Genomic DNA, 25045 nt, shown 5'->3' with positions numbered 1-25045 from the left:
AGAATGTGTTTTATTGTATATTTATAGAGGAATAAGACTTATTTTTTATAACTGGAAAGAGTACTATATAGTTAAATTATATGTTTGATGTGGATCAACGCTGAAGTCCATTCTTGACTCTCCCTTGAATTGACACAACCACAATGTCGCTTAAAGTTCTTTGCTTGGATCATGAATGCATTGATCAATGTGATGTTATCGACTATCTTCTTCACATCGAATTGTGTCAAGTCAAACTGCGTTATTTCGTCAAATGAATACTTGTTAAGAACCTCCACATCAGTCCCACATGGCACATTTTCAAACCGAAGTAAGGACTCCTTCTCTTTGGTATATTCTTTTGGTACAGAGGGCTTTGCTAATAAGAACAAATCACTGAACAAAAATCCCATACACCAGTCCTCTTTTTCTTCAACAACTTTTAATGCCCCAAAGTGCAACAACTTCCGACTTTTTTTGAAAACCTCTTGATCTTTTACAAGTTCAGAAACTTTCAAAAGGGTTTTCTCTGATGCCTTTTCCTTCATAATTTCGTCGTACTTTTTCAATAAGTCGGTATATACTAAATAACACTCTTTGAGAGATTGATACATCGCGTGGCTTGGTGAGAGGGCATCGAGTAAGTCCTCAAGCATCTTCAATCGCTTTTCTTTGAACCAAATCAGTGGACTTTCCAAATAAAAGGTGACGGGGTATATTTGTGTCTCACTCGAGCTTTTTTGTTCATTAATTTTGCTTTCTTGTTCCTTCTTGAAATTGGCGTCTGTGCACGCTTCGGATATCGCTGAGTGTATTTCACTATTTTCAAAGCCGGAAATCAGTGAGACGTTCTCTGCCATCTCCTGGAAGACCGTCTTAATTTTGTCCCACATGTCTTCCTCTTTTAATAAGAGATATCTCGAGATGTTACGCTCCACCCTCATCACAAATGGTATGACAATGTCAAGTGTTTTGATTTCAAGATGTGCAAGTGCAAGTGTTCGAAGTGGGCTGATAAACAACTTCGTGAGGATTTGGAAGTTTTCGTAATTTTCGGACTGCCCCGAACAAAATTCGTCGACCAAGCAGTCAAACAGTTTGTCGTTAGGTTTAGCCTTTTTGTGATAGCACGGCATCATAATTTCGTTGTGTGGTTTCACAACGACTTTTGGGACTTCTTCGTTGACGTCGACGTATTGAAATTTTGGTTTTCGTGGTGACAGTGTGAATGACTTAAACACGCTTCTTGGGGTCTGAATAAATTGTTTTGTTTGGAGCGCACACGTCCACTTCTTCAATATTTTTTCTTTGATCTCAGACGTCTTATTGTCCAACAAACTGAGCACCAATTCGATCACTGCGTCCGCGCATTGTGTCGGGTCACTCTTCTGTTGGAAGTCCGTTAGTGGTTTGAATTGTTCTATTTTGGAATTCAGCGAAATGATCTGTGTATTCTTCTTCTGAATGATATCTTCCAGTGACATAATGTAATCATTTGTAGCATTGATTCGTGTTACATCCACTCTCTCTCGATGTCTCTGACGCTTTATAATATCCGACGTCGATGAACGATGCATGATTTCTGGGTTCGATGGTCTGCGTTCCATTTCCTTGTATTTGTGTATAAAATCAGTTTCCACCAAAAATTCGATAAAAAACACACAAAAACAAATGTTTTCTAAAAATTTTAAATATTTTTATTTTTTTCAAAGATATTGAAAATGCCATTTTTTTTTCTTTTTTTTATCATTTTTTTGGTTATGTGTTTTTCTTTTAACTAAAATTAATAGCACATTTGATAGCAATTTATAGTTTTCGAATAAAAATGGTTCAGTGCAACTTCAAACACAATTTACTTTTTTATTTGTTTTTTTTTCTTTTTGCTTTTTTTGATGATTTAACATTATCTATTATTAGTTTCACAAGAATATCTTTGTTTTCTTAATAATTCCAATCAAAATGTTTCTCTCTTTTTCCCGTTTTTTTATAGTAATTTAATAAAATATGTATTAATTGTAAAAGATGAGATATTCAAAATGTGTCAAAATAGATATGAAATGTTATTATTAAATAGTATTAAACATAATAGTACTTAATAATTATAATTTGCTACTAAAAATCTTAAACAATCAAACTCCCAACTGCAACCTAAACTGAATAAGAAAATAAAACTGATAAATTATTCAAGTGGTGTTTTCCCCGTGATAACGAGTGTGAATTGAGCCTTAGCGTCGATACTGAGTGTGTTCCAAATCTTACCAAACACTTCGTCCGAGAACTTAGCTTTCAAAATCGCAAGTACGTTTCTAAGTTTAGCGAACTGTGCTCCGTCGAGGGTTTCGTCTTCCATAGTGTTACCAATGTAGTTGACGTACATACTCAATTTATTTTCTGTATCGATTATAAGTACTCCCGCAAGTACCGCCTCGATCGACAAGTCAATCGCAAACTCCCCCACGGTGTGTACATTAATAGCTGTTCCAAACCATTCTTCGACTTTATTCTTCACATCAATCCCCACACTTTTACACAAGTTTTGATGGAAGATGAGTAACGCTCCGGTCACCATCGTGGCCATCTCAAACAAATCATTTCGCTCGCCGCCCCTTAATTGGTTCATCACATTCATTTTGACCACAATCGCCTCTAAAACGTTCTTGACAAATTCGTCCGAGTATGTTTTCAAGATAGACACAAGCACTACCATCCCATTGAATTGCGCATCAAGTCCACTTTCTGTCCCAATTTTATTCAAAATGTCTCTCGTCAGCTGTAGCGCCATTTCTTCGCGCTTCCCAACAGTGGCCAAAGCTCCCAAATACGGCAAAGCAACAGACACGAATGTTTCTGAACCAGTATAAAACTCGATAACAAGTGGGTTCAATATGGTTTGGTAGTATTCCCAGTACATCTGTGTGTTATTCATCACTATACACTCAAAGAGTCGTCCACAGGTCATCACCGAATCGCTCTCTGTTTCCACCGAATGGTTAATCATCTCCATCTCTTCGTCCGTAAGTGCTTGAAGTCCTTCGCTCGCCACATTCTTGTAATTCTCGGACGTCTTATAATCATTGAAGACAAACGTGAACATCTCAAAGAGGACTTTCAGCTCTTCTCCAGTCAACCCATTCACCCCAAGGTCTTCAATGATCTCTCGGAACGACTCAACTTCATGCAACACAACAGTGTCTTCAATTTCTTTCTTAATGCACATCACAAACTTCACAAACATCTTCTTGTAAAATTCAGAGCTCTTCATCTCCGCGACCGCGCGTTCATTGTATGTCTTTCGGAGGACTTCCATTCGCTTCTTAAACATCGTTCGTGTCAACGTCACCGCTTTCATTCGAACAGAAGAGTCCATACTGAAGGACATACATTCAACTAATGGCGTCATTTGCTCGATATAAGGAACCATTAACTCCCCAAGCTCTTCAACAAACAAGTCGAGAGTAGACAAGGCATCGACCTTATCATCAATATCGGACGTCTTCAAAGATACATTCGTCCCCAAAAAGGACGAAGAAGCCCAGTCATCGCCAATATCGACGGTTTCATCATTCAGTTGGATTCGCGGCTTTGCCATTGCCTTTTGTACAACACAGGGAACGATCGTTTGCAAGTACGGCGCCATCTTGTCTTTCATCAACGGGGAGAGTCTTGTCAACGCTTTTTCCGCATATGGCATCAGCTCATCCTTCTCAGTGTCGGGAAGACTGAAGACTTTAAAGACGATCCCAAAGATCTCGGCAACCATGTCAGCCGATACGCATTGGACGGAGGCAAACACAATTAACGACATCCCTTCAATCAACCGCGCTTTGATCTTCAATAACTTTAACTTGTCTTTCTCATCAGAACGAGCATACGCTTGGTCAGTATAGACCAACTTAGTCTTCAAGAACGTATAGAGCACAGGCACAATGGAGTTGATGTACCCTTTCATATAGTGAATGATGAAGTTCATCACAGTTAGTGCCGATATGAACAGTTTGTAGTTCTGCGACTTCTCCATGATCTCAATCATCTTCTGTAACATCGCAGAGGCAATCGGTTCAAACGTTTTTGGGGGTACCATGTCGTTATCAATGATCGTCGAAATGATGTCACATCCACATCGAATAACGGGAATAAACTGGTCGTTCAATGCTGAGTTCGCAGCATTCAATGAAAACTCGATATATCGTTGACTTCTCTTCACAAACTTATTGTTGATGTTATCTAACAATTTGAGTGCCATGTAGCGCACGCGGGGGTGTTGGCTCGTTACCAATCTCTGCACCAACGCAATCAAACTATCCAAATTGTTCTTGTAGAAGTGTCTCCCATCTTCTAAAGACAACAAAAACCAATTCAAAGTGGTGTACTGCGATGTCCACGTCTCTCCAATATGATGCATGACAAAGTTATACAATATCTCCCCTCCAAACATCTCTCCCATCTTCATCAACATCCCTTCCGCTAATTCTTCCTCGGGCTCTTCGATGTCTTCAAGATTGTTCCACGACTGAACGTCATTACTCAGCATATTCGACCATAAAAACACCTTCTCGAGAACAGAATTCATCGCCGCAGTCTCTCTTTTGAACAACAACTTGAATGGACCAACGATTTCCAAAATCGCATTAATAGCACTAATTTGGATTTCAGTCACAAAGGCGGTGTTGTTGGCAACAGTGATAAGACCATGCACAAACATCATGATGTAGTTCTTTGTAATTTCTCTGGGGACAACGTAGAATTGATCTAAAATCACTATGGCTTGGGCAATCAACTTACTGTCGTTTGTCGCTAATATTTTGCCAAAGACTTGAATTGCACTTGGCATCAATTCAATGAAGGTGCGTTGTTCCTTTTGCATCGTTTCTTTGTCGTACAACGAGATTGATGAAATAAACGAATCTAAAGCAGCCAAATTGACTTCAATAGAAGTGTCTGCCATACCCAATTTCAACACATTAAGCAACGTTGGTGTGAATTTCAGTTGTTGTTCGTCGGTGATGATGAGAAGCATAGAAGAAATGCACATTTGACACAAGAGTCTTTGGTTAACAATTGGTGATTGGATAATAGCCAATATCGTGTCAAAGTAACTTTGAAAGTTGTATGTTTCAGACGCTGAGAGACTGATGCAAATATCAGTGAGGACGTCCGACACTGATCGAATCACACTAACGCTTGGTTCGTTTTTGAATAAGGCGATAAGATGTAAGAACAGCTGACTTTGTGATTGTGGTGCAATTCTATTGAAGAATGGGGGTTGAATCTTTTTGTTGAATGCAGTGTGTAAATAGACCAACACGGCTTTTCTTGTGACTTCTTCTGGTGAGGACATCAGTTCTACGTGTGCATTCAGAAAGTTGTTTGAGTCATTCTCTAGTGCATTCATGTACAGTTTTTCAGCGTTGTTTCGTAACTCATTGTTTGGTGAATTCAGACTCAGTATTACTTGCTTGAAGTCCATCGGTTCTTCCTTTCAAAGTTCCTTTCCTTTTATCATTATCTTGACCTACATAAACCCTACTTTGAAAAAGCTCACCTTTCCTCTTGTTTTTCTTTTTTTTATCTTTCAAAAAGCTCCAGGGTTTATTCATTGGTTGTGAAGGAATTAATACATATTTCTATTAATTTATAATAAATTATAGTTTAAAAACTTTCTTGTAATTCTTTTTCCTCATTTTGTAAACAATTTGAGGAAATGATTTGATAAGAGTAATTTAATATATTACTTTAGGCAAATTGAGTGGCAGAAAAAATCAATATGAATAAGATATTTGCTAAAACAAAACATTAAGAAAAATCTAATTACCACTCCTCGACTTTCTTTGTAGCGTCTAATAATGTCGCAACACTCCACGCTTGCGAAACACACGACGCGTAACACCTATGACCGTCACAGTTTGTCAATTCGGGAAGTCCCATCCACTTATCTTCTTTGACGTACTTGAAGTGATTAAACATTAACGATCGACAATACGTCTTTAACTTGTCCTTTTCTAAGTTGTCTGGGTTGTACATGAGCATTGCCATCACGTAGTATCCATATGGCCAAACCCACTCTGGCCCATTGTGATAATTCAACCCATTAGCTGTGGAATAGTCGTCTGAATCTTCGTTGTAGTAATTTGGCTTGTAGCTCCAGTCCGTTGGGTCGAGTGTTTTCATCCCAAGAGGACCAACCAAGAGCTTTCTCACACTCTTCAAAACACTTTTCACTTCATCTTCGTGTCCAACAAACATCGAAGGAGCTTCAACTAAAGTGATCAAGAAGTTTGGTCGGAGTTGGTAGTCAGGCCATTTCTTTATCGAACCAACAACGTCTTTATATATCTCTCTTTTGTTCACCAAAGCACTTTGCACTTCATATTTTTTGTCATCTTCAATGGTGCTTGGAATGTAAAAGTATTTCGAGAAGTTAGCCTGCAACTTATTCTCCCACTCTTCGTATGTAAATTCGCCATACAGTTTAATTCTCACGCCCTCGTGTTGAAACACCTTCTTTGTATTAATCCAGTGTAACACCTTCATTAAAAGTCCTTGAATTTCGACATCGGCACCGTCACGCGAAGAACCGGGTTGTCCACAATTGCCAGCACGCGTGGAACTGCCCATTTTATCCATCCAAGTGCCACAATTGGCTTCATTGCCTCCAGAAATGAATCCCGTTTCTGGGTTGAGTGTGATGTCAATATCAAAGCCTTTGCTCGTCATCACAGAGTCGATCTTTGGTCCAGCGTTCTTCTCTCTGAAATGAATACCGTTTGCGTGCATTTCAAGTATCGACTGCATCACGTCTCTTACAGTCATCTCTCTCTTTTTATTCTTGTTAACCCGTGTAAGCACTTCTTGAGTTGTTTCTATGTGGTACACCATCTTGTCGAGTATACTTTCGCCGTGTGGTACCATCTCGCAGTAATCTACAATGGCCGACATACAAAACCATGTTGCATCTCTCGCATTGTATCTGGAGTTGACACAACCATCAAGTAAGTTGGGAATAAGTCCGTGACTCATCGCACACAAGTAAGCACGAATCGTATTTTCAGCTTCTTCAAAACGACCATTTCTCAGCAAAATTCCTCTGAGAGCAATGAAAGTGTCTCTTCCCCAGTTCCTCATATATCCAGTGAGAAAGTGTGGTATTCCGGCACATAAACTCTCCGTTTTAATACCAAGACTGGCTGGCACTAAACCATTTGCAATGAGTGGAGTGCCTTTACAATCCGAGTAAAATTGGGATGCTGCCAATTCGAGTCTTGACTCAAAAGTGGATGGAACAAGTGACGCAAAGAGTTTTTTGATAAACGCTGCGAAGTATTTTGGAATCAAAAACTTGGGGAACCGCGAGATTTCAAGAAGAGTACTTTTTGTGAATTGTCCCAGTGCTGTGTCTTTCACAAGTTGTGTAATGTATGGGGCGATGTGATCAAGCCCTCCATTGCGGAGCTTTTCGTAAATTGGTTGAGACAAGTCGTTCACTAACAGCGGTAAAACTCCACCAAGTCCAACGAATCCCAATGTCTCATGATGGAACACTTCAAATTTCTCCGCTCCCACTTCCTCTGGTGTTCCAAAGAATACATTGAATAAGTCTTGTGGTTTCAATTGAAACTTTGGTATATTCCAATTCGTGTTAGGTGGGTTTATCAAATCAAGTTGAACAGCTAAGACACTTCCAGCGGGAAATTGTTTGAACTCGACTTTGGCGCAATTGTCCGAGTCTTCCACAGTCACAAACTCATTGACAACGTCATACTCTGTTGTGAAGTCGCAAATGCATTTATTCCCAGAAATGTATTTCGCTTTTGGATTTGTCAAATTGAGAAGCCCAGTCGTTAAAGCACCAAAGAACAAAAATTTGTCGACTTTGTAATCCTTCAATGTGAATTTCTTTGTGTTTGGCACCACAGAATTGTTCCCCAAAAATGATGTATGGGCGTAGACAATAACCACCTTATGTGTCTTCGGGTTTCTTCTTGTTAGAATGACTAAATTACCGTTGATCTCTCCATAAAACTCCGAGTACCCTTCAATGGCAAGTCTTTCATGGAGTTTGTTCAACTCGCTCTTTCCCTTTGATATCCCAACACTTTTCAAGTCGTTCCAATCGTACTTCTTGTATAATCTTCTTTCGGTGACACATGATATCTTAAATGGAACCAACTCGTCGTAGCCTCTCACACTTCCAATTGTTCCAATTGTCATCGCAACTACAGCTGAAGTCGACAAACTGTCGTTTGGATTTCTATTGCCTTCTTGTGGCTCATTGTCGTGTGTCAAGTCATACGTCCACCCATCCATTGGTTGAACGTCTGCTGGGAGTTCGTCATACACGCTTTCTTCTAAGATGCCCCCAACGGGCTTGAACCAACTGCTTTGGTACGCAACACCATTCAAATCACTTGGGGTCTTTCCTCTTAATGCCTCTTTGACCAGTCCTTGAATACCACATCTCACAACATATTGAATAACAGCGTCTGCATTGTCCGCAAACAATTCTGCCAGAACAATGAGGTTTTGATTAACTTCTCTTGCGTGGTTTAATATATACTCAAGTGCTGGAAGTGGCACACTGTGGCAATTATCTAGTCTGAGTCCATCAAACAATTTTGCATTCAAGCACACATACTCTTTCATATGGTCCCAGATGTATTCATGTCCCTTATAAGTCGTTCCATAATTCAGTTTCAGCGAATCTTCCCAGACTATTGCCTCTCTTCTGATATACACTTTCGACGACTTGTCTCCAACAAAGTCGAAAAATGGATCTCCTCCAAAGATCCAGCCGTGGTGGGCTGCAACCAAATGGACTTTTTCGTTTTTCGAATTGACCCCATCAATCACTTGGAAATAATAAGGAAGTATGTGTACTTCCCGAGTAAATTTATTCACGTGGGGTCCGTTTGGATCAAAGCAGCTGTACATCAAGTTGTTCAAACAGTTTTGAATAGCAGCATTCACATCGTTGTCGTAGTGCCTGTAATTATCCACATTGAGAACGTCGAGTGCGTTCAGAAATTCGTCAAGACCCGGTACGAGTGAGTAAACGTCTTTGATTGGCACAGTGATGTGATTTTTCTCGTACGTCCCATCCGTTTGTACATACTTTTCCATTCTCTTTGCCAATTCCTCTGGTGATCCAGTTTTCCCTTTCTCTGCTTTTGGATTTTCCTTTGTGTATTGTATGTATGCCAACTTGTGTTTCTCAACATCGATGACATAGTACAACCAGAATTGCATTGGTATCATGTACTTCTCTTTAAAATACCCGATGAACTTTTTGACGTCTTCTGGGGTATTGAACATACCTAAATTGTCATTATAATTCGAGTTGATGATATCATCAATGCACTTGTGTATAAGTGAATCAAAGGCATACCCAACCTTCAGATGTGGGCAGTTATCTGTTGTGTAACAGATCTCTGGGTGTTCGACAACCATTTGTGAGTGACTGGAAACATGGCTTAATACCACATCGATGATGGAAGCAATTTCGTACTTGTTTCTGAGCATTTTGACGGTCTCCCCGACTCTCTTGATTTTTTCTTCAGTTGTCAATTTCTCATCGAATAGACTGTCTTCAATATCCAGATGTTGAACCAACGAGTAAGCACTTCCGCTTGGGCCAATTGGTTGGAGTGGAGTCAAATGAATTGCGTTGTACCCACAATTCGACAGTGTTTGATAATGACTCTCCCACTCTGAAATTTTACCCATGAGTCTTGTGATGTGTGTTTGAACAGACAGACCACTTACTGGGACTTTCTTAGAACTAAAATGGACAAGTGGGTAAACATTGATATAAACAATTTTCAAGACTTCATCCGAAACGTTTTTGATACGAAATTGGAAAACACCAGACGCCTGGAGTGGTAGATCAAACTGAAATTGAAATTCAGACTGTGGACAAATTCTATAATATTAGTTTTTATATTCTAATATTTGAATCATATAAACAAATTGTATATTTATGGTTTAATTAAACTATTGAATACAAACGTCTTAAGTTGATGGTATGAATTAGCCTTGTACGAGCCGTTTGTATAATTGGTGTCCACTGTGACATCGAATGGAAAGGACCCATACGGCAAAACAAAACGCAACGTCGATCCAATATCTATTTTATACCCAATAGACTTTTCGCTTGCATCAACAACTCTTATAATACCCATTCTGATTTTTAGAGTGCCATTTTGTGTTTCATATTTTGTTTTACTCAATCTAAAGTACTCTTGGGAAAGAGAAAGAAAAAAAGTCACATTTTGTGAATAAAGGAGTCTTTTGACTATTCAATAAGTTAATGTATTACAATACAATTTTACTAGAAAAAAAAACTGTACGTTTCATTCAAAACGACTAAAATACTTTAAAAAGTTAAGTTTGTGATTATTGAGATTTTGTCGGTCCTTTTAATGGTACGGATCACCCATTTTTTTCTCTTCTTATTGTTTCTGCAGAACAGACTTTAAGGTGAACAAAACAACCTGAAAACGTTACCAGTAACATAACTATAATATACCAATTCATTATTTTATTATATGTTCACTATAACAAAAACACTGGTGATGACTATATCATTTTGTCCCTTTTTCTTCATTCACATTTTTACCAAAAAACTTAAAAAACGAAGAGATGTGGACTCTATAAATGTGATTCAAAATACTTCAACTGAACGATAATGAAAAATTAAAATTAGTCAAATAAGCCCACTGCCCCAAGATTATAAAAATTCTCATTAGAATTGGAGGGCACCACAGTCTCCGGTTTATATCCTTTCAATTCCATATACTCTTGTTTCACTTCTTTTAAGTCCGCTTCAAGCTTCTTTGTATCAAACACCTTTTTCTCTCGTTCTTCAACAAGTTTTAACAACTCAACCAAGTCACTATATTCTCTTTGGTTTGCAATCGTTTTCTCGTTACTCGACATAATCGCCTTAGCCAAATCCAAGCTTTGAGAGTCAAGGCCAGTTCCTCTAAATTGTGTGTAGTTCCCCACAAAATAGTCATTCAAGCACTTCACCATCTTTTCTATCGCTCCAATGTTATCGATCACAACACTTCGAGCAAATCTGTTCACTTGAGTCAACTCCACAATAAAGTGCAGCGTTTCCCTCATTTTCGGTGTGTATCCGTCATACTTTTTGAGTAATCCTCCCGCCATAGCTTTTGGTAAAGCGCAGTTCATCGAACTCGTTTGTTTAATAGAGTAAGGTGACAACAATGCGTATACTCTCAATTCTTGGAAGTCGTCTTCAACTAAAAGCACCTTTTTGACTGTTTCCAAGAAGGCTGTGTACTGGTCGACTTTATCGCTATTGATTTCTCCTTTAAATTGGTTGACCAAGTTCAATGACACTTCAAAGTCGTTATATGTCAAGTGTTGGAGGAGAATCGCCCCCGACTCGTAATTATAAGCCAACAATTGTCTGACCAAAGTGTCTTTAAAGAAGTCTTCTCTGATGCAAAAGAAGGCGTCTGTTATATAGTTTTTGTCTTGTGTGTTCGCATATGGTGACAGACAATCATTGAAATCAGATTGGAACGTCGAGCACCCGACTTTTTGGAATGTCGTGACAAAGTATGTCAAGTCGGGGTAGAAGTCGTCTATTAAGACATGGAGACTCTCTCCCGTGTTTTCATTCTTGTTCTTAAAATAACACCAGAACGATCGAAGAAGTCCCATCTTAGCAAGCATATAACACGCCTTATATCCAATATTCGCCAAAGCATCAAACAACATGAAGTACTGTTTTAAGTTCCTTGGGAACGATCTACTATATACCAACAAGCTTCTAATGTATTGGTAGAACTTGAAGAGTATCGCATTCTCATCAAACAACTCGACTTTATCTTCCACGGCAACCCACTTAATAGCAGTTTTAATCAACTCGGCAGCTCGAGCTCGAATAGGTTCTGTAGCAGTCAAGCAGTGATTCTCCACTGCTTTTAATCCAATTATCATCGATAGAATAGATTCTCCAAGACTGGGGTTATTACAGTCGTGAAGTAATTGGAGGACTTTATCGACAAATAAGAGCGACTGTTCTCCATCATTTAAAGCACTGAATGAATACGAGTAACAATATCCAATCGACTTCTCAAAGATACTTTGATCAAACAGTTTCACATATTTCAACACAAATTTAAGACATTGGTTGTCATGGTACATCACATCGTTACTAATTTTATATTCCTCAGCTTTCAGCTCTCGAAGAATCTCCTCATTCACTTCACTCGTCTTGTTCTCAACACAAAACTCCCGTTTCTTGTAGATCAATAAATACCCACCAAAGTCTTTATATCCTCCATTGATGTTCCTCATCGCTATTTCGGGATTGGAGTACATCACACGAACATCATTGAATTCCATCCATTTCTTGTCCACTAACACGTAAGAAATGTAATGCCCAAACTCGCTGTTACCCATGTGCACAACAACACCCTCTAAGTCATACATCCCATCTTCTTTGATGTTCTCTTTCAAGTAACTTTGCAAGTCCAATTCATTCGGCACGTCGCACTCGTCATTAATTTTCATGACATCAACACCAAACGAGTCAAATCGATTGAGTTGGACAAAGAGGTAATGGGGCAAATAGTCGATTTTATACTTTTTCGATGCCGCAAAGTACTTTCCGCTATCCGTTTTTAATTTGTTGTCTCCTCTGAAGATTTCTGGTTTAAAAAGATTAGTCAGACACACTCCAACGTTCTTTCTTCCTTGAATGGGGAGTGGTAATAACCTAAAGTCTTCTTTAGTTTCTCTATGTTCTTGAATTTCAGGGTCCAACGAGTCAGTGACATTCAACATATTCAATGTGAAGATCGGGAAGATGAGTTGTTTGTTTCCTTTACTCATTTCATCTTCTAAACAGTCGAGTAACATCACTAAGAAGTCACACGCATCGTGTTGATGGCTTTTCAAATCATTTCTCTTCTTGTGTTCCTCCACTGCGTCAATTAAAGTGTCTGCAGAGTAATAGTCTTGACTCCCTCCTTTCAGTGAGATAAACAACTTCTGAAGTGCTATAGTCACCTTCATCCCCTCATCAGTCCGTATACGCAATAGGGTTTCTCTAAATTCCTCAATCATAAACATTTGCTGAATGATAGAATTCACATAACAGGTCGACCCCGAATTACTGAGTCCTCTATACCCCGTGCGACTCGTTTTCGGTACAACTTCAAGCTTTTGGCATTGCTTGTATTGGAAGAACTCGTCGAAAACATCAGTGCTGAACTGTTTCACGATTTGTGGAAATATGTCAAATATCGATCCCAAGAGCTCATACACTGCATTTCGGACTTGTTTCAGCTTGTACTCAAGCGGTACACTGTAGCACTTTGAAAACAGTATTTTCGACAATTCTTCCATCTCCTCCGGCGTCGTCTTGACTTTCACAAAGAGCAACTTTAAAAGCTTCAACACGCCAACAGCAAAGAAGTCTGACGCATCAGTGAACTTCTCGTTAGATTTGTATTCCTTCAAAAGTGTTATAGCGGTTGTGAATAAGTGTTGGAAGTCGATTAAATTGCCGTTATACATTTCGATGAGTCCATGGAGTGTAGTGAAGTAGTAATGAATAGCTCTCTGATGTCCATACACCCCAAAGCACTTTTCGAGGTCTTCTGTGAACAATTTGATTTGTGAATATAACAAGATATCGTCACTTTTCAAGAAGTTGATGAAGACGTCGATGAATGACATCACTGTCATTTGTTCTTCGTCGTTATTCTGTTGTTCGACAAAGTACTTTACGATAAACTGATGGAAATCGATATCAATTTTAATGCTGTATTTCTTCAATCTTAATTCACAAATACTCGACGCAATCGATATGAAGATTTCAGACGCTCCACTCTTGTCCGGATTATTCTGTACCAGTTCTAAACACTTCGTGAAAATGCTTTCATTCTCATACACTGAGAAACTTAAGTTGTTGTGTTTGCACATCTTTTTAATGAAGAACATGAAGATCTTTGCAAACTTATCGATGATCCTGAGTTCGAGCGAGTCGTCCCTTCTCAACACTTCTTTGAACGCCTCACAAAATTGGTTAAAAATCGATTGAGACTTCACAATAGTTTCTCTGAGTAAATTATTGCTCTTAATAGTGTCTGTAGTAGTCGACAACTCATTATCGTTTTCTGGGAAAAGTACTTTATCCAACAACTGTAATGTATACAACAACAGAAATCCAGACGAATTTGTGAGTAACGTGAAGATTTGTTTCTTTGTTGTTTGGTTTGAGTTATCATTTTCAAATGTCAGTCGAAGAGTTTTAATGATATACTCAAACGAAGGGAGACTCATCATTATATCCCACACCAAATTGTTCACTGTGTCGTTGTAATGATATTTCAAGCAGTCGACTATCTTTCCTATCTCGATGGAGTCACTCACTAACTTCACAAACGACAGATCAGTCTTCTTCTCTTCTTTTTTTTCAGTTTCTTCTGGTATATCGTACACTTCTCCCTTCTCCAAGTCTCTCAAATACTCTTGTGTTATCGCGTCCATATCATCCAACAACGCAGTGCAAGCCATGTCGACGTTATTAGCATAATACGCATACTTCTTCAATGCACAGTACGCAAGTTGCTTCGAAACTCCGCACATCTCGACTATATTATTAACGTCCTCGATCTTCACTTCCTTCTTATATGACGGGTAGTTGTGTTTCTCCTCTCTAAACGTCGATTCCTCAACTTTCTTTTTCATCTCAATTTTGATCTCACTCTCATTTGGTAGAAGCAACTCCCCCATTTGGTTACTGTCATCTAAATCATCAACGCCTTCTATCTCAAACGATCCATTCGACACTTCGATATTAAACTCTTTGTTGATATACTTCTTGACTTCTCCTATAGTCATCGAAGACAGAACGGTTATTGTATTCTGTGTGACATTTCCAGAGTCTATCACAGTCACTTTATACTCCATTGGCTTCCCCTTTAATGATCTAATATGTGAAATCGCCTTCCCCTCGCTCGTCTTTGTCCACTCACTAAATATCATAATAAGGAGTTTTAAGTTATTCTCTTGCTCTTTTTGAAGTGCGTCTGTTTTGTTCGGGGTGTTATTAATATCAGAGATCCACTGACACACAACTTTCCACCCATCTTGCACTTGGACACTCTTTACTAAGTTCACAAGTAACTCCATCCCTTTCTCAAATGTCTTAGAATTGTGGGTGTAGACCAATAAGTGTTTAAGAGGAGGTATATGCCCTATATCATTTAAGTTCCCTTTAAACTCGTACCCTTCACCTTTCTTAATCAGAACACCACCATTCACTTCTTCAATCATTTTCTTAATTAACTCGACTCCTTCAACCGAATCAAAACATTGAATTTCATCGTCGTTGTGAACATGTTCGTCTAATGGAATTAAAGCCAGTTCTTTTGACTCACTTTCTTTCTCAAAAAATCGATTGAAGAACCCAAAGAGTCTTCCCCTCATCCGAGCATCGACATTTGCGGCCATAAAGATCTCCCACAGCTCGCCAAAGAGTGTCAACGGCAACTCAATATCATTCAATGACATCGCCAATAACACTTCTAACCCTTCATCGACGATATCGATATTCTCGGCTTTAAATGGCTTCGCTTGCGACAAACTTGTGATGATCTCGACTTCCATTTCCTTCACTTCTTTCTCAGTCAGAACTTCGTTCTCCCCTTTATACGCCAAAATGCTGATCACGTTCTCTATAAAAACGATTTCCCTTGTATTAGAATAGTCCACCATGTCGTCTCGAAGTCTCGCAATAGTTCCGCTGAATATCTCACTCCCACACAACACAATTTTAGAAAAGACCTGAGCCATTTGTTTGACATCCAAGTCACTCAATTTCACAAAGAGAGTAAATACCGTGTCGAGCAAATTCGCTCTTTTCAGAACTAAGTCGCACATCAGTTCAAAGTGTCCCATCGTCTTCTCGTCGACTTTTTGGAGGGTACTGACGATCATCTCAAATGTGGTATCATCAATCCCCTCCTCGACTATCTCTTTGAAAAAGGGCAACACAACTTCTACTATAGAAATATGGCCACTCCCAATAATAGTGAGGCACTTCCCAAATATTTCCTCTTTGTGGCCGTTCTTCGCAAGAAACCGTAAAACGGGGAGCGCAGTCACTAGAATCTGTTTTTGGATCGATTCGTTCAATATCGAGAGAGATGGGAGAAACACATCGACAAGCTCCTCTCGTGTTTTAAATGGCTTTTCATTGGAGTTGCCGAATGTACTGACGATGTTTTGTTTCGAGATAGTATCCAAGAGTCTCCCAGCAGCTTGGAAGAAGAGTAGTCTTTGATCAAATGAGTTTAAGTTATTTGCCATGTTTTCACAGATGGGGAAGTCAATGTATTCACACTTCAACATACTCTCAATCTCAGTCACACATGTCCTCAATTGTTGTGTATTTGTACTTGTCTTTATGCCATAAGGTATCCACTCAAATAGAATATGTGCAAAGTCTTCTTTGTATTGATCAGAGCCTAAGTCGTTAATTTTAGTGAAGAGAGGGTTCACCGCATTTAACATCACCGACATGATTTCGCAGTCCATACTTTTAGCTACTTTCTCAACTTCTTCAAATCCGTTCGCATTCTGGAAGTCCAAAGCCAAGTTCATAACTACAGAATCCGACTCGGTCATTTTGCCCAGTTGTGCCGAGTACGCCGACTTCTTCTTATAAAACTCTTCGTTATAAAACACACTCGCAAAGTTCCCCCATCCGTTTTTGTCGACGAGTTCTATCCGACTAATAAAAAACACGACAAAGAACGAGCAAAAGTCTGTGATAACATCTGTGTAGAAAGTCTCACTTTTGATTTTGACAAAAAATTTCGAAAATGTGTCATTGACAAAGTGTGCAAAGAACTTGTCGCTCAACGTTCTCATATTCCCTTTATTGAACGCCCTCATAAATTCTTCAATTGTTTGTTTATAGTAGTACATATATGTCTGCCCCGAGAGTTGGACCAATAGAGAATCAAGCTTATCAATGTCCTCATCCTTATCAATCTCATGTTTTTCGTGTTGTGTGATCTCGTCGCCACCCATTTCTGTTGTGAGTTCTTCCCGGTCCGAACTACAAATTCTTTATGCCTCAATTCTATGTGCCAAAGCTGTTCTATTTTTACTATACTTGTAACTATAATTATACTATACTTATACTATACCAAACTTAAGTCCACATGATCAAAAGAAACTTTGAGGTTTGAAGTTTGACGCATAACTTACAAATCATTTAAATAAAAGATGTTCTCCATCGCGCGAGTAAATTCCAAAGCGATGGTCTGGATAGTGTTGCACGGGTAATTGCCACACCACACAAAGAAGACCCGAATCGCTTTGACAACGACAAAACTCCGTTTTTGAGCCTCTTCTTGTTCTATTACTATATTATTGTTCCAGTCTTCTGACACAATTGAAGACAGAATTGAGGGGATCCAATATTCACATTCGTCCATAAAGACTTCGGGATAGATAAATGATATTGGGTGCGCAGGGTTGCCGTATGAATTGTCGAGAAACGACTTGACTGTATCTTCGTTCATTTTTGTGAATGGGATCTCGTGGATGACCAAAAAGCTTCCGCCGAACTTCTCTTTCAACTGTTTGAATGGCAAATTTGTTGTTTGCATTTGAAGAGTGTGTGGGCCTAATAACAGGTCACCTCTTCGAATCTCCAACTCAAGTGCTTTTAACAAGAAATTTCTGAATTTGCACTTCCCCATTGTCTTCGTGTAAAGAAGAAACTTCTCGGGGTCTTCCGCAAAGTATTCCCGAGCTGTAGCGGAGATGTTGTTAATTGATATCTCGGCATCTTTGAATGAAGAATGTAAACTATTGATATCGAAGACGCTGGTATAGAACGATAACATCACGGTGATGCGAAGAATGACTAAATCAAACATCAGTTCTTTCACTAAGAGAGTTAACCCTTCATCACTTTGTTCGTGAAGTCGAAGGATTTCTCTGTCGATTCTTTCTTTGAAAGTAATAGGTGTCTCCCCACGCTTTAATAACGAAATGATGGTCGGTACCAATTCAAACATTTTGATCCGGACAAACAGAACCATCATTACAACATTCTCCGTAGCAAAACATTCTTCACTTGACATTTTAAGTGCGTTGTATGTCTCACAAAGCAACTGTTTGATTTCGTGCGTTTTGTTGAAGTGAAACTCCATAAGAGCTTGGCTCGACTGTTCCATTAAATTAAGGATACGGACAACTTCTTTCCCTCCTTTTGTTTTCCCCAATTTCTTTAACTTCTCGTGACTCAACTCAAAGCGTAATTCGCTTTGATCCTTCACTATTTCCTCAACTTCCATCGACAATTTAAATAATAATATTTCTAAGTTCTTTATTAGAATAACTTTTCCATTATTTTTAATTACTTTCTCGATTAGTAAATAACACAGTAAATACACCTAATTGATCTATTGAATTACTTAACTCCAAATTATAATAAAAACAGTAATAAAATATTTATATAATAATAGTTTTGATGAATGTTTCTGATTCTGTTGCGTTTTTATGGAATGCAGAAAATCGAAAAATATCTTTGAAGCAAATCCATCACACCGATTTTCTTCTCTCCAGTTATACTATTCAATATAATAATCAAACCATAAATATACGAAAGAAATTACTTGAGTAAAGAGTCGATCAAGTCTTGAACGTTCAGAAGCTTTAAGTCAGTATAATGTTGTCCTGTTCCAACAAAGAGGATAGGGATACCCGTGCAATATGTGAGTGAAATAGCGGCCCCGACTTTATCGTCAATAGTATCAAATTTAGTTAAAATGATCCCACTGACTCCCTTTGTAGTTTTGACTGGGGCGTAGTCGATGACATATCTATTGAAAGTGGTCAACTGATTCACTGCGTCATTCCCTACTAAAGCTTCTGCTACAAACAGAACTAAATCTGTCTGAGCTGAATGAACCAATTTGGCGATAGCTTTCATTAGAGCATCATTCCCTTGCATTCGACCAGCCGTGTCTACTAAGAGAACATCATACCCATCCTCTTTTGCTCGTTTTAAAGCGTTTCGAGCTATTGCGGAAGGGTCGGTGTCATATCCTTTTTCATATAAAGGTATTCCAAGCCGCTGTGCATGCACTGCAAGTTGATCAACAGCGCCTGCTCTGAATGTGTCACACGCTGCAATCATTACTTTGTAATTTAATGAGGTGAGCCAACATGCCATCTTAGACAATGAAGTCGATTTACCAACGCCATTCACACCAATGAAGACCATAGTAAATACTTCCCCTTTCGACTTCTTCTCTTCGATCTCTTTAGCAACATCAATGACATTACTTGGCGTCATAATACGTGTTAAAACTTCAGTAACGCCTTGAATCACAGTGCCTCGAAGAGTAAATGTGTCCACCTTTTTCCCTAAGAGTAACGTGTGAATGTTCGACTTAATCTGTGACGCTACTTCTGAATTCACATTCTTCTCAATCAACAACTTCTCCATGTTTTCTGCTTGTTGTGTTGCCTCGCCTTCATCTACTACACGAGTCCCTTTAAATCCAGATATCCACTTTTGAAGCTGATTTTCTTGCGGCTTTGCTCTCAGGTCTTTTTTGGACATCTCCGCAAAGGTGTATTTTGTGCCGTCTCCTTCAGAAGTGACCACTTTTTCTTCATGTTTGTCACTTTTTTCATTCTTCTCTTTCTTAAGTTTTTGTGCTATTTCAACGCCCTTTTCTGTCTCTGCAAACGTTCGCATCTTTTTGTTTTGTTTTTCTTGTCTTGACCACTCCTGGCTTTCTTTCAACGAGTTGACCACAATCGCCTCAATTCTCTCTTTTAAAATGTGTTTACTCGGAAGGTACTCATCCCGATATTTTGCTTCAATATCACTCAACATTCGTTCGCAATAATCCACTTTTATAGTCTTCATATGAACAGCTATAAACAGTGTCGATGTTTCTACATTGGTCACCCAATGGACTTGGTAATTCTCTATATTAGCTTTACACTCCCCACTCCTATCCGCTAATATATATTCTTTTATCATCGTATTCACTGGCTCTCCTCGGACTTCGCTGTACTTTTTACTGTAAAGGACAATCCCTCCAGTCGTCACAACACAGATCTCTTCCATACTTTTGAAGTTCACAAATCCAGTGACGAATTTCTACTCCAAATAACATTTCAAATAACAAAATATTTTCAAAGAGAGTAAACTTGTAAATACTATATTATATAGTTATTTAATTATTATTATATGGATTAATGGCAATGGGTAAGATTCGAAACTAGAAAGAACTAAACAAGAAACTAGAAAACCCTACCCACTCTAAAAGCACTTCCATGGCCGAGGCAGTCGTAGCACCCGCAAACCAAGCGGAACCAGTCGTTCAAGCAGCCGTTGCACCCGTTGAAGTAGCACCAGCCGCAAAAGGCTTTTCCCCACGTTTATTCAACAAGTGGAATTATGACGAAGTTCACGTACCTGATATGTCATTAGTCGACTTAATGGCGATCAACACGAAGTCGAAGTACAAAGTCTTCTTGCCCCACACTGCTGGGAGATATGCTGTTAGACCATTCAGAAAAGTCCAATGCCCAATTGTTGAGAGACTTGTCTGCTGCTTGATGCAACATGGAAGAAACTCCGGAAAGAAGTTGTTAGCGATGAGAGTTGTCGAGGAAGCTTTTGATATCATCCACTTGCTCACTGAACAGAACCCAATCCAAGTCTTGGTTGAGGCCATTTGCAACGCTTCCCCATGCGAAGATTCAACTCGTGTCGGTACCGGTGGAAACGCTAAGAGACAAGCCGTTGATGTCTCCCCAATGAGAAGAGTCAATCAAGCCCTCTACTTGATGACTATGGGCTGCAGAACTGCTGCTTTCAGAAACTCGAAGACTCTTGCTGAGTGTTTGGCCGATGAGTTGGTCAATGCTTCCAAGAAAAACACCGCCTCGTTCGCTATGAAGAAGAAAGAAGATATGGAACGTGTTGCTAAGTCTAACAGATAATTAATTCACTGCCTTTTTTGCTTTGTACAGTCTTAATATTAGCGATTGATTACTTCTTTATTGATCTTCTAAAAATGGAATTTTAGACTCTGCTAATTTATTAGTAGAGTCTACTTATTATAGAGTCTAGGAAACAGCATCTAATTCATAAAATAAACAAAAATCACTATAATTAACAACATCAGCAGACAAAACACTTTATCGGAAGTATTGCGAGTGTTGTGAAACGTCTTTGGAACACAACGAGCCGCTTTGTTGCATTCATATCCCATCTGGCAGACACCACAATATGGAGCACACCCTTTTGAGTAATTTTTGGGCGGGAGCGTGTCACTGTCTATCTTAGAATCTGTTGGGTCACACTCGTCACCAACAGAACAACTATAAGTGTACTCACAATAAGTGAAATTCATATTATATTTAGTCGTCCAGAAAACGTCTTTAATAGTCATTGTATTACCAATTTGAGTCAAAAAGTTGAGGATGTAGAAATTAGCTATTAATTAGTGTTATTAACGTTTATAAGTCGCATTCAAAACAAACAAAATCCATGACACTTTGATAGAACCAAATTGATTCTAAAAGTAAATCGATAAAGTCCACTCGCTGTCATTTGTGTGTCGTGTTCAAACATTAGACTTTGACAAAAGAAGTGATCCGAGTCATTCAAATTGTCACCATTAAGAGAGTAGACATTGGGATAATACGGCGACACTGGCTTCGTACTTTCAGTGATTAAAGTAACAAATACAAAGTGCTCTGATATTCTCAGTGGAGCTGGAAATCGAATAGAAAATCCCCCAATAACATCTGTGTATGTAAAAGTCGGGTTTTCTTTTGTAAGAGGAATGTTTGGGTACAAATTGCCTCGATCGGGGTGGAATGCCATAGCCCACATAAAGTAATCATCTCTAGTGATATCCTCCGTCATATTTTTCAATAGAACACCTTTCTCTATAATCACATTAGCTTCTGGTCTTAAATAACATTTAGTTGATTCATCGAAAGAGATTGGAAAAGTAGTTGTTGATGTGTATATCTCGGATTTTATGAATTTGAAATTGATTATCACAGATGTCCCCACGTTACTAAATAACTTCATTTTGTACACTTCTGTGGTATTGAGTGGTTGGGGGCGTGGAATAGTAAATCCAGCAACAAAGCGATTGTGGTATATAGTATTATTGAACATTATATGTGGTACAATAATGTTTGTGTTAAACAACACTATTTGTGACTCGGTTGCTGTTTGTTCTGTAATAACCAATGATGGATTCGTTTTATACAAACAGTCAACCATTCTAAATACAACAGGAAGTACAGTCCCTTCATTTTTTTCTAGAAAGCCAGAGAGCATCATGAAGAGACTGTTTTCAACTATGATAGTGTTATTATAATACTTTATTGTATTTAAATCAGTGACTCCTTCATTGATCATATACGACCCAGAAACAACACAGTGCGCTATTTTAAGACTTGGTCCTTTGAGTTCTACACATTGCCCACACCTAGATACATAAGAACTTTCATGAACTTTGTAAAAGAGATAATGAGGCACATAACATGTGGTTTGTGAAGATAGTCCCATCACATTCTTGCTTGCATCAGGGACTTTGTCGTAACACCTATCGTGTATATGAGCGTTGTGTGCGACCAAACCTCGATCAACACTTCCAACATCATCATAATTTTCTGCATGGATGTCGATCTTTCTGTGAGTCTTTTTTGTCTTTCACAAAGTACAAAATACAATCAACAAACAAAACAAGGCGATTCTGCAACAATGGCTTGACATAACACACTGTTGTATATTAAAAGAAAAAGAAGTGTGAACCTTAGGACACACATAATGATTGTAGATTATTGTATTAAAGATAAAAAATCAAATTATTATTGAACCACCCCAGTTAGTTGTTTTATATATTGGTATTAGAACTTTGTGGTTTTCAATATCTCTATTTTTACAATTCGTTGTTATTATATAAAGACAATCAACCATTTAATCAATAACTATTTATATATTATTAAATTAACAATTTTTAATAGTTTGCTAAATAATTAAAAAATAAAATGTTTTGTATAGTGTAGAGTTTATTTAAATACGGTTTCGTCATTCAAATTATAGTTTAAATATGGTTTTGTAAACTATTAGTAATATTAAAAAATACAGGCAGTGAAGTGAAGGTATAAATTTTCAATTGAATACTAAATAAAAGGGTTTTGAGAATAATCGAACAATTTTACGTCATATTTTAACTGTTTTTTCGGGTTTAAATTTTTGGTCAATAAAACTAAAAAAATATTTTGAAAAAATTTAGACCCATTTTTAGATTATTTTTAAATTCGACTTTGCTGAAAAAATAAGTTGAAAAATAAAATTGAACGAACTTAAAAAATAAATTGAAGTCGAAAGAAGAAAAATAGGCAAACACCAAGCATTAAATCTTGTTAAAAAAGAAAACAAAGACCAAACATTTAACGGTGTCATTTTACACGTTTGTTATTGTTATTTTGTCATTATTTAGCCACTTATTACATAAATATTCAAATATTAAATTTTATTTCATCATCTTTAAAATCTTTAATTAATGGTAAGTTGTGAGTGTGACTATTGAGCGAGCTTGCAAAAACAAACACACTTATCATTTATTTGATTGTGATGAAGCTGGATTTATGGAGTTAAACTTGTTGCCAAGTTTAGTTAAGTGATGTTTTTTTATTGGTTTATTCGCTTCTTGGTTTATGTGTGATTGTTGTTTTTCTATAGTTTTTAAATGGTTAAAAAAACTATAGAATATTATTTTCAAACAAACAAAATGGTAACAAGACAATCAAAATGTCAATATTTGTTATAATAAAAAGAACAAATTCGGCTTGTTAAATAAGGGTTTTATTGAGAATGACTGTTTTAGCCAATCAAAATAAATTTTTTTGAAATAAGAAAACCCTTTTATTTAGTATTCAATTGAAAATTTATACCTTCACTTCACTGCCTGTACAATAAAATATTCGACAACAACAATTTTATGAAAGAAAATTATAATATTTTAAATTATAAATAATGTAATAAACGGTGCAGGGTACAGACCCCGGAAAAACCGACCGGCAAACTATAAAAATGGTTTCTGAAAACTATTTAATAGTTTTTTCAATAAAAATTTTGAAAAAAAAGACAAAAAACAAAAAAACTATAATATACTATAAATTATTCTATGCCGGTCGGTTTTTCTGTGCCGGTATGTTTTTCTGGGATCTGTAATCCAAACCGTAACAATTTGTGCACTGCGTGGCATTTTTGTGACGTGGCAAACCAAAAAGACAAAAATAATAATTTCTTTTTTTTTCTTTCAGATTTACAATTTTTTGTTCGGTGGGAAACAATGAAAAACTGAAAATAATATTAAAATTTATTGTTTTAGAGTAAATTATAACGAAAATAAATTTTATTAATGAATACTTGTTGGATAGTCAAGTATGTGACATAGAATGGTGATGACGAGATAATTCATGTGGATGACCACTATAATTTATTTTATCTAACAAGACAATTGAGTGTTACATACTTAAAATTTAATCAATCGATTCCGAGGTATAATAGAATAACAATGACAAGATGACCACTCTTATTGATGTGGCCCCTAAGTTATTCATTTAACCAGACAGTTGGGTGTTATACAGTTGAATTCTTTATACTAATAACAGGCATTGAAAAATATAGACTAAAGTGCATCACAAAATGGTCGACCACCATAAAATTGTCGTACGGCTTTTAAAACAATTTATTTACACAAAAGATTCTCTTTGAAAAATGATTGTTTTGGAAAATTCAATACAAAGGACTTTTTGTTCTGTTTTGTTCTTTTTGACTTTTCTTTACGAAGATATTTTCATAAATGATTTTTTTATTGATTAAATTCGAATCGTTATTCTGAAATTGATTTTTGTTATTGACAATGTTGTTATTTATCTTTGTTTTGTCATAAATAGTAAAATATAGTTTTTATAGTTTTATTAACAGTTGATAATTATTGAACTTGGTTTA

General features: G+C 37.5%; 8 protein-coding genes across 8 annotated transcripts; 1 reads left to right on the top strand and 7 right to left on the bottom strand.

The window, feature by feature from the left end:
• Window positions 1-71: 71 nt before the first annotated feature.
• EIN_064700 (hypothetical protein) lies at window positions 72-1586 on the bottom strand (the record flags this gene model as incomplete). Its single annotated transcript, XM_004183533.1, has 1 exon — window positions 72-1586. One exon carries the CDS (start codon window positions 1584-1586, stop codon window positions 72-74), a length of 1515 nt encoding a protein of 504 aa, XP_004183581.1.
• A 572-nt stretch (window positions 1587-2158) lies between these two features.
• On the bottom strand, window positions 2159-5446 carry EIN_064690 (importin beta-3, putative; the record flags this gene model as incomplete). Its single annotated transcript, XM_004183532.1, has 1 exon — window positions 2159-5446. One exon carries the CDS (start codon window positions 5444-5446, stop codon window positions 2159-2161), a length of 3288 nt encoding a protein of 1095 aa, XP_004183580.1.
• Window positions 5447-5787: 341 nt separating this feature from the next.
• Window positions 5788-10154, bottom strand: EIN_064680 (glycogen debranching enzyme, putative; the record flags this gene model as incomplete). Its single annotated transcript, XM_004183531.1, has 2 exons — window positions 5788-9895; window positions 9982-10154. 2 exons carry the CDS (start codon window positions 10152-10154, stop codon window positions 5788-5790), a joined length of 4281 nt encoding a protein of 1426 aa, XP_004183579.1.
• A 520-nt stretch (window positions 10155-10674) lies between these two features.
• Window positions 10675-17055, bottom strand: EIN_064670 (hypothetical protein; the record flags this gene model as incomplete). Its single annotated transcript, XM_004183530.1, has 1 exon — window positions 10675-17055. One exon carries the CDS (start codon window positions 17053-17055, stop codon window positions 10675-10677), a length of 6381 nt encoding a protein of 2126 aa, XP_004183578.1.
• A 176-nt stretch (window positions 17056-17231) lies between these two features.
• On the bottom strand, window positions 17232-18332 carry EIN_064660 (hypothetical protein; the record flags this gene model as incomplete). Its single annotated transcript, XM_004183529.1, has 1 exon — window positions 17232-18332. One exon carries the CDS (start codon window positions 18330-18332, stop codon window positions 17232-17234), a length of 1101 nt encoding a protein of 366 aa, XP_004183577.1.
• A 317-nt stretch (window positions 18333-18649) lies between these two features.
• EIN_064650 (signal recognition particle receptor alpha subunit, putative) lies at window positions 18650-20122 on the bottom strand (the record flags this gene model as incomplete). The annotated part of the gene is made up of 1 exon (XM_004183528.1): window positions 18650-20122. The coding sequence occupies one exon, from the start codon at window positions 20120-20122 to the stop codon at window positions 18650-18652; it is 1473 nt and encodes a 490-aa protein (XP_004183576.1).
• A 209-nt stretch (window positions 20123-20331) lies between these two features.
• EIN_064640 (40S ribosomal protein S5, putative) lies at window positions 20332-21003 on the top strand (the record flags this gene model as incomplete). Its single annotated transcript, XM_004183527.1, has 1 exon — window positions 20332-21003. One exon carries the CDS (start codon window positions 20332-20334, stop codon window positions 21001-21003), a length of 672 nt encoding a protein of 223 aa, XP_004183575.1.
• A 140-nt stretch (window positions 21004-21143) lies between these two features.
• EIN_064630 (hypothetical protein) lies at window positions 21144-22851 on the bottom strand (the record flags this gene model as incomplete). The annotated part of the gene is made up of 3 exons (XM_004183526.1): window positions 21144-21499; window positions 21547-22711; window positions 22765-22851. 3 exons carry the CDS (start codon window positions 22849-22851, stop codon window positions 21144-21146), a joined length of 1608 nt encoding a protein of 535 aa, XP_004183574.1.
• Between the last annotated feature and the right edge of the window lie 2194 nt (window positions 22852-25045).

This window comes from Entamoeba invadens, assembly GCF_000330505.1.
Source record: "Entamoeba invadens IP1 unplaced genomic scaffold scaff_1105074725293, whole genome shotgun sequence".
NCBI classification, from domain to species: domain Eukaryota; phylum Evosea; order Mastigamoebida; family Endamoebidae; genus Entamoeba; species Entamoeba invadens.
Note: the sequence above shows the minus strand (reverse complement) of the source record. Positions and strands in the feature narration are given on the sequence as shown.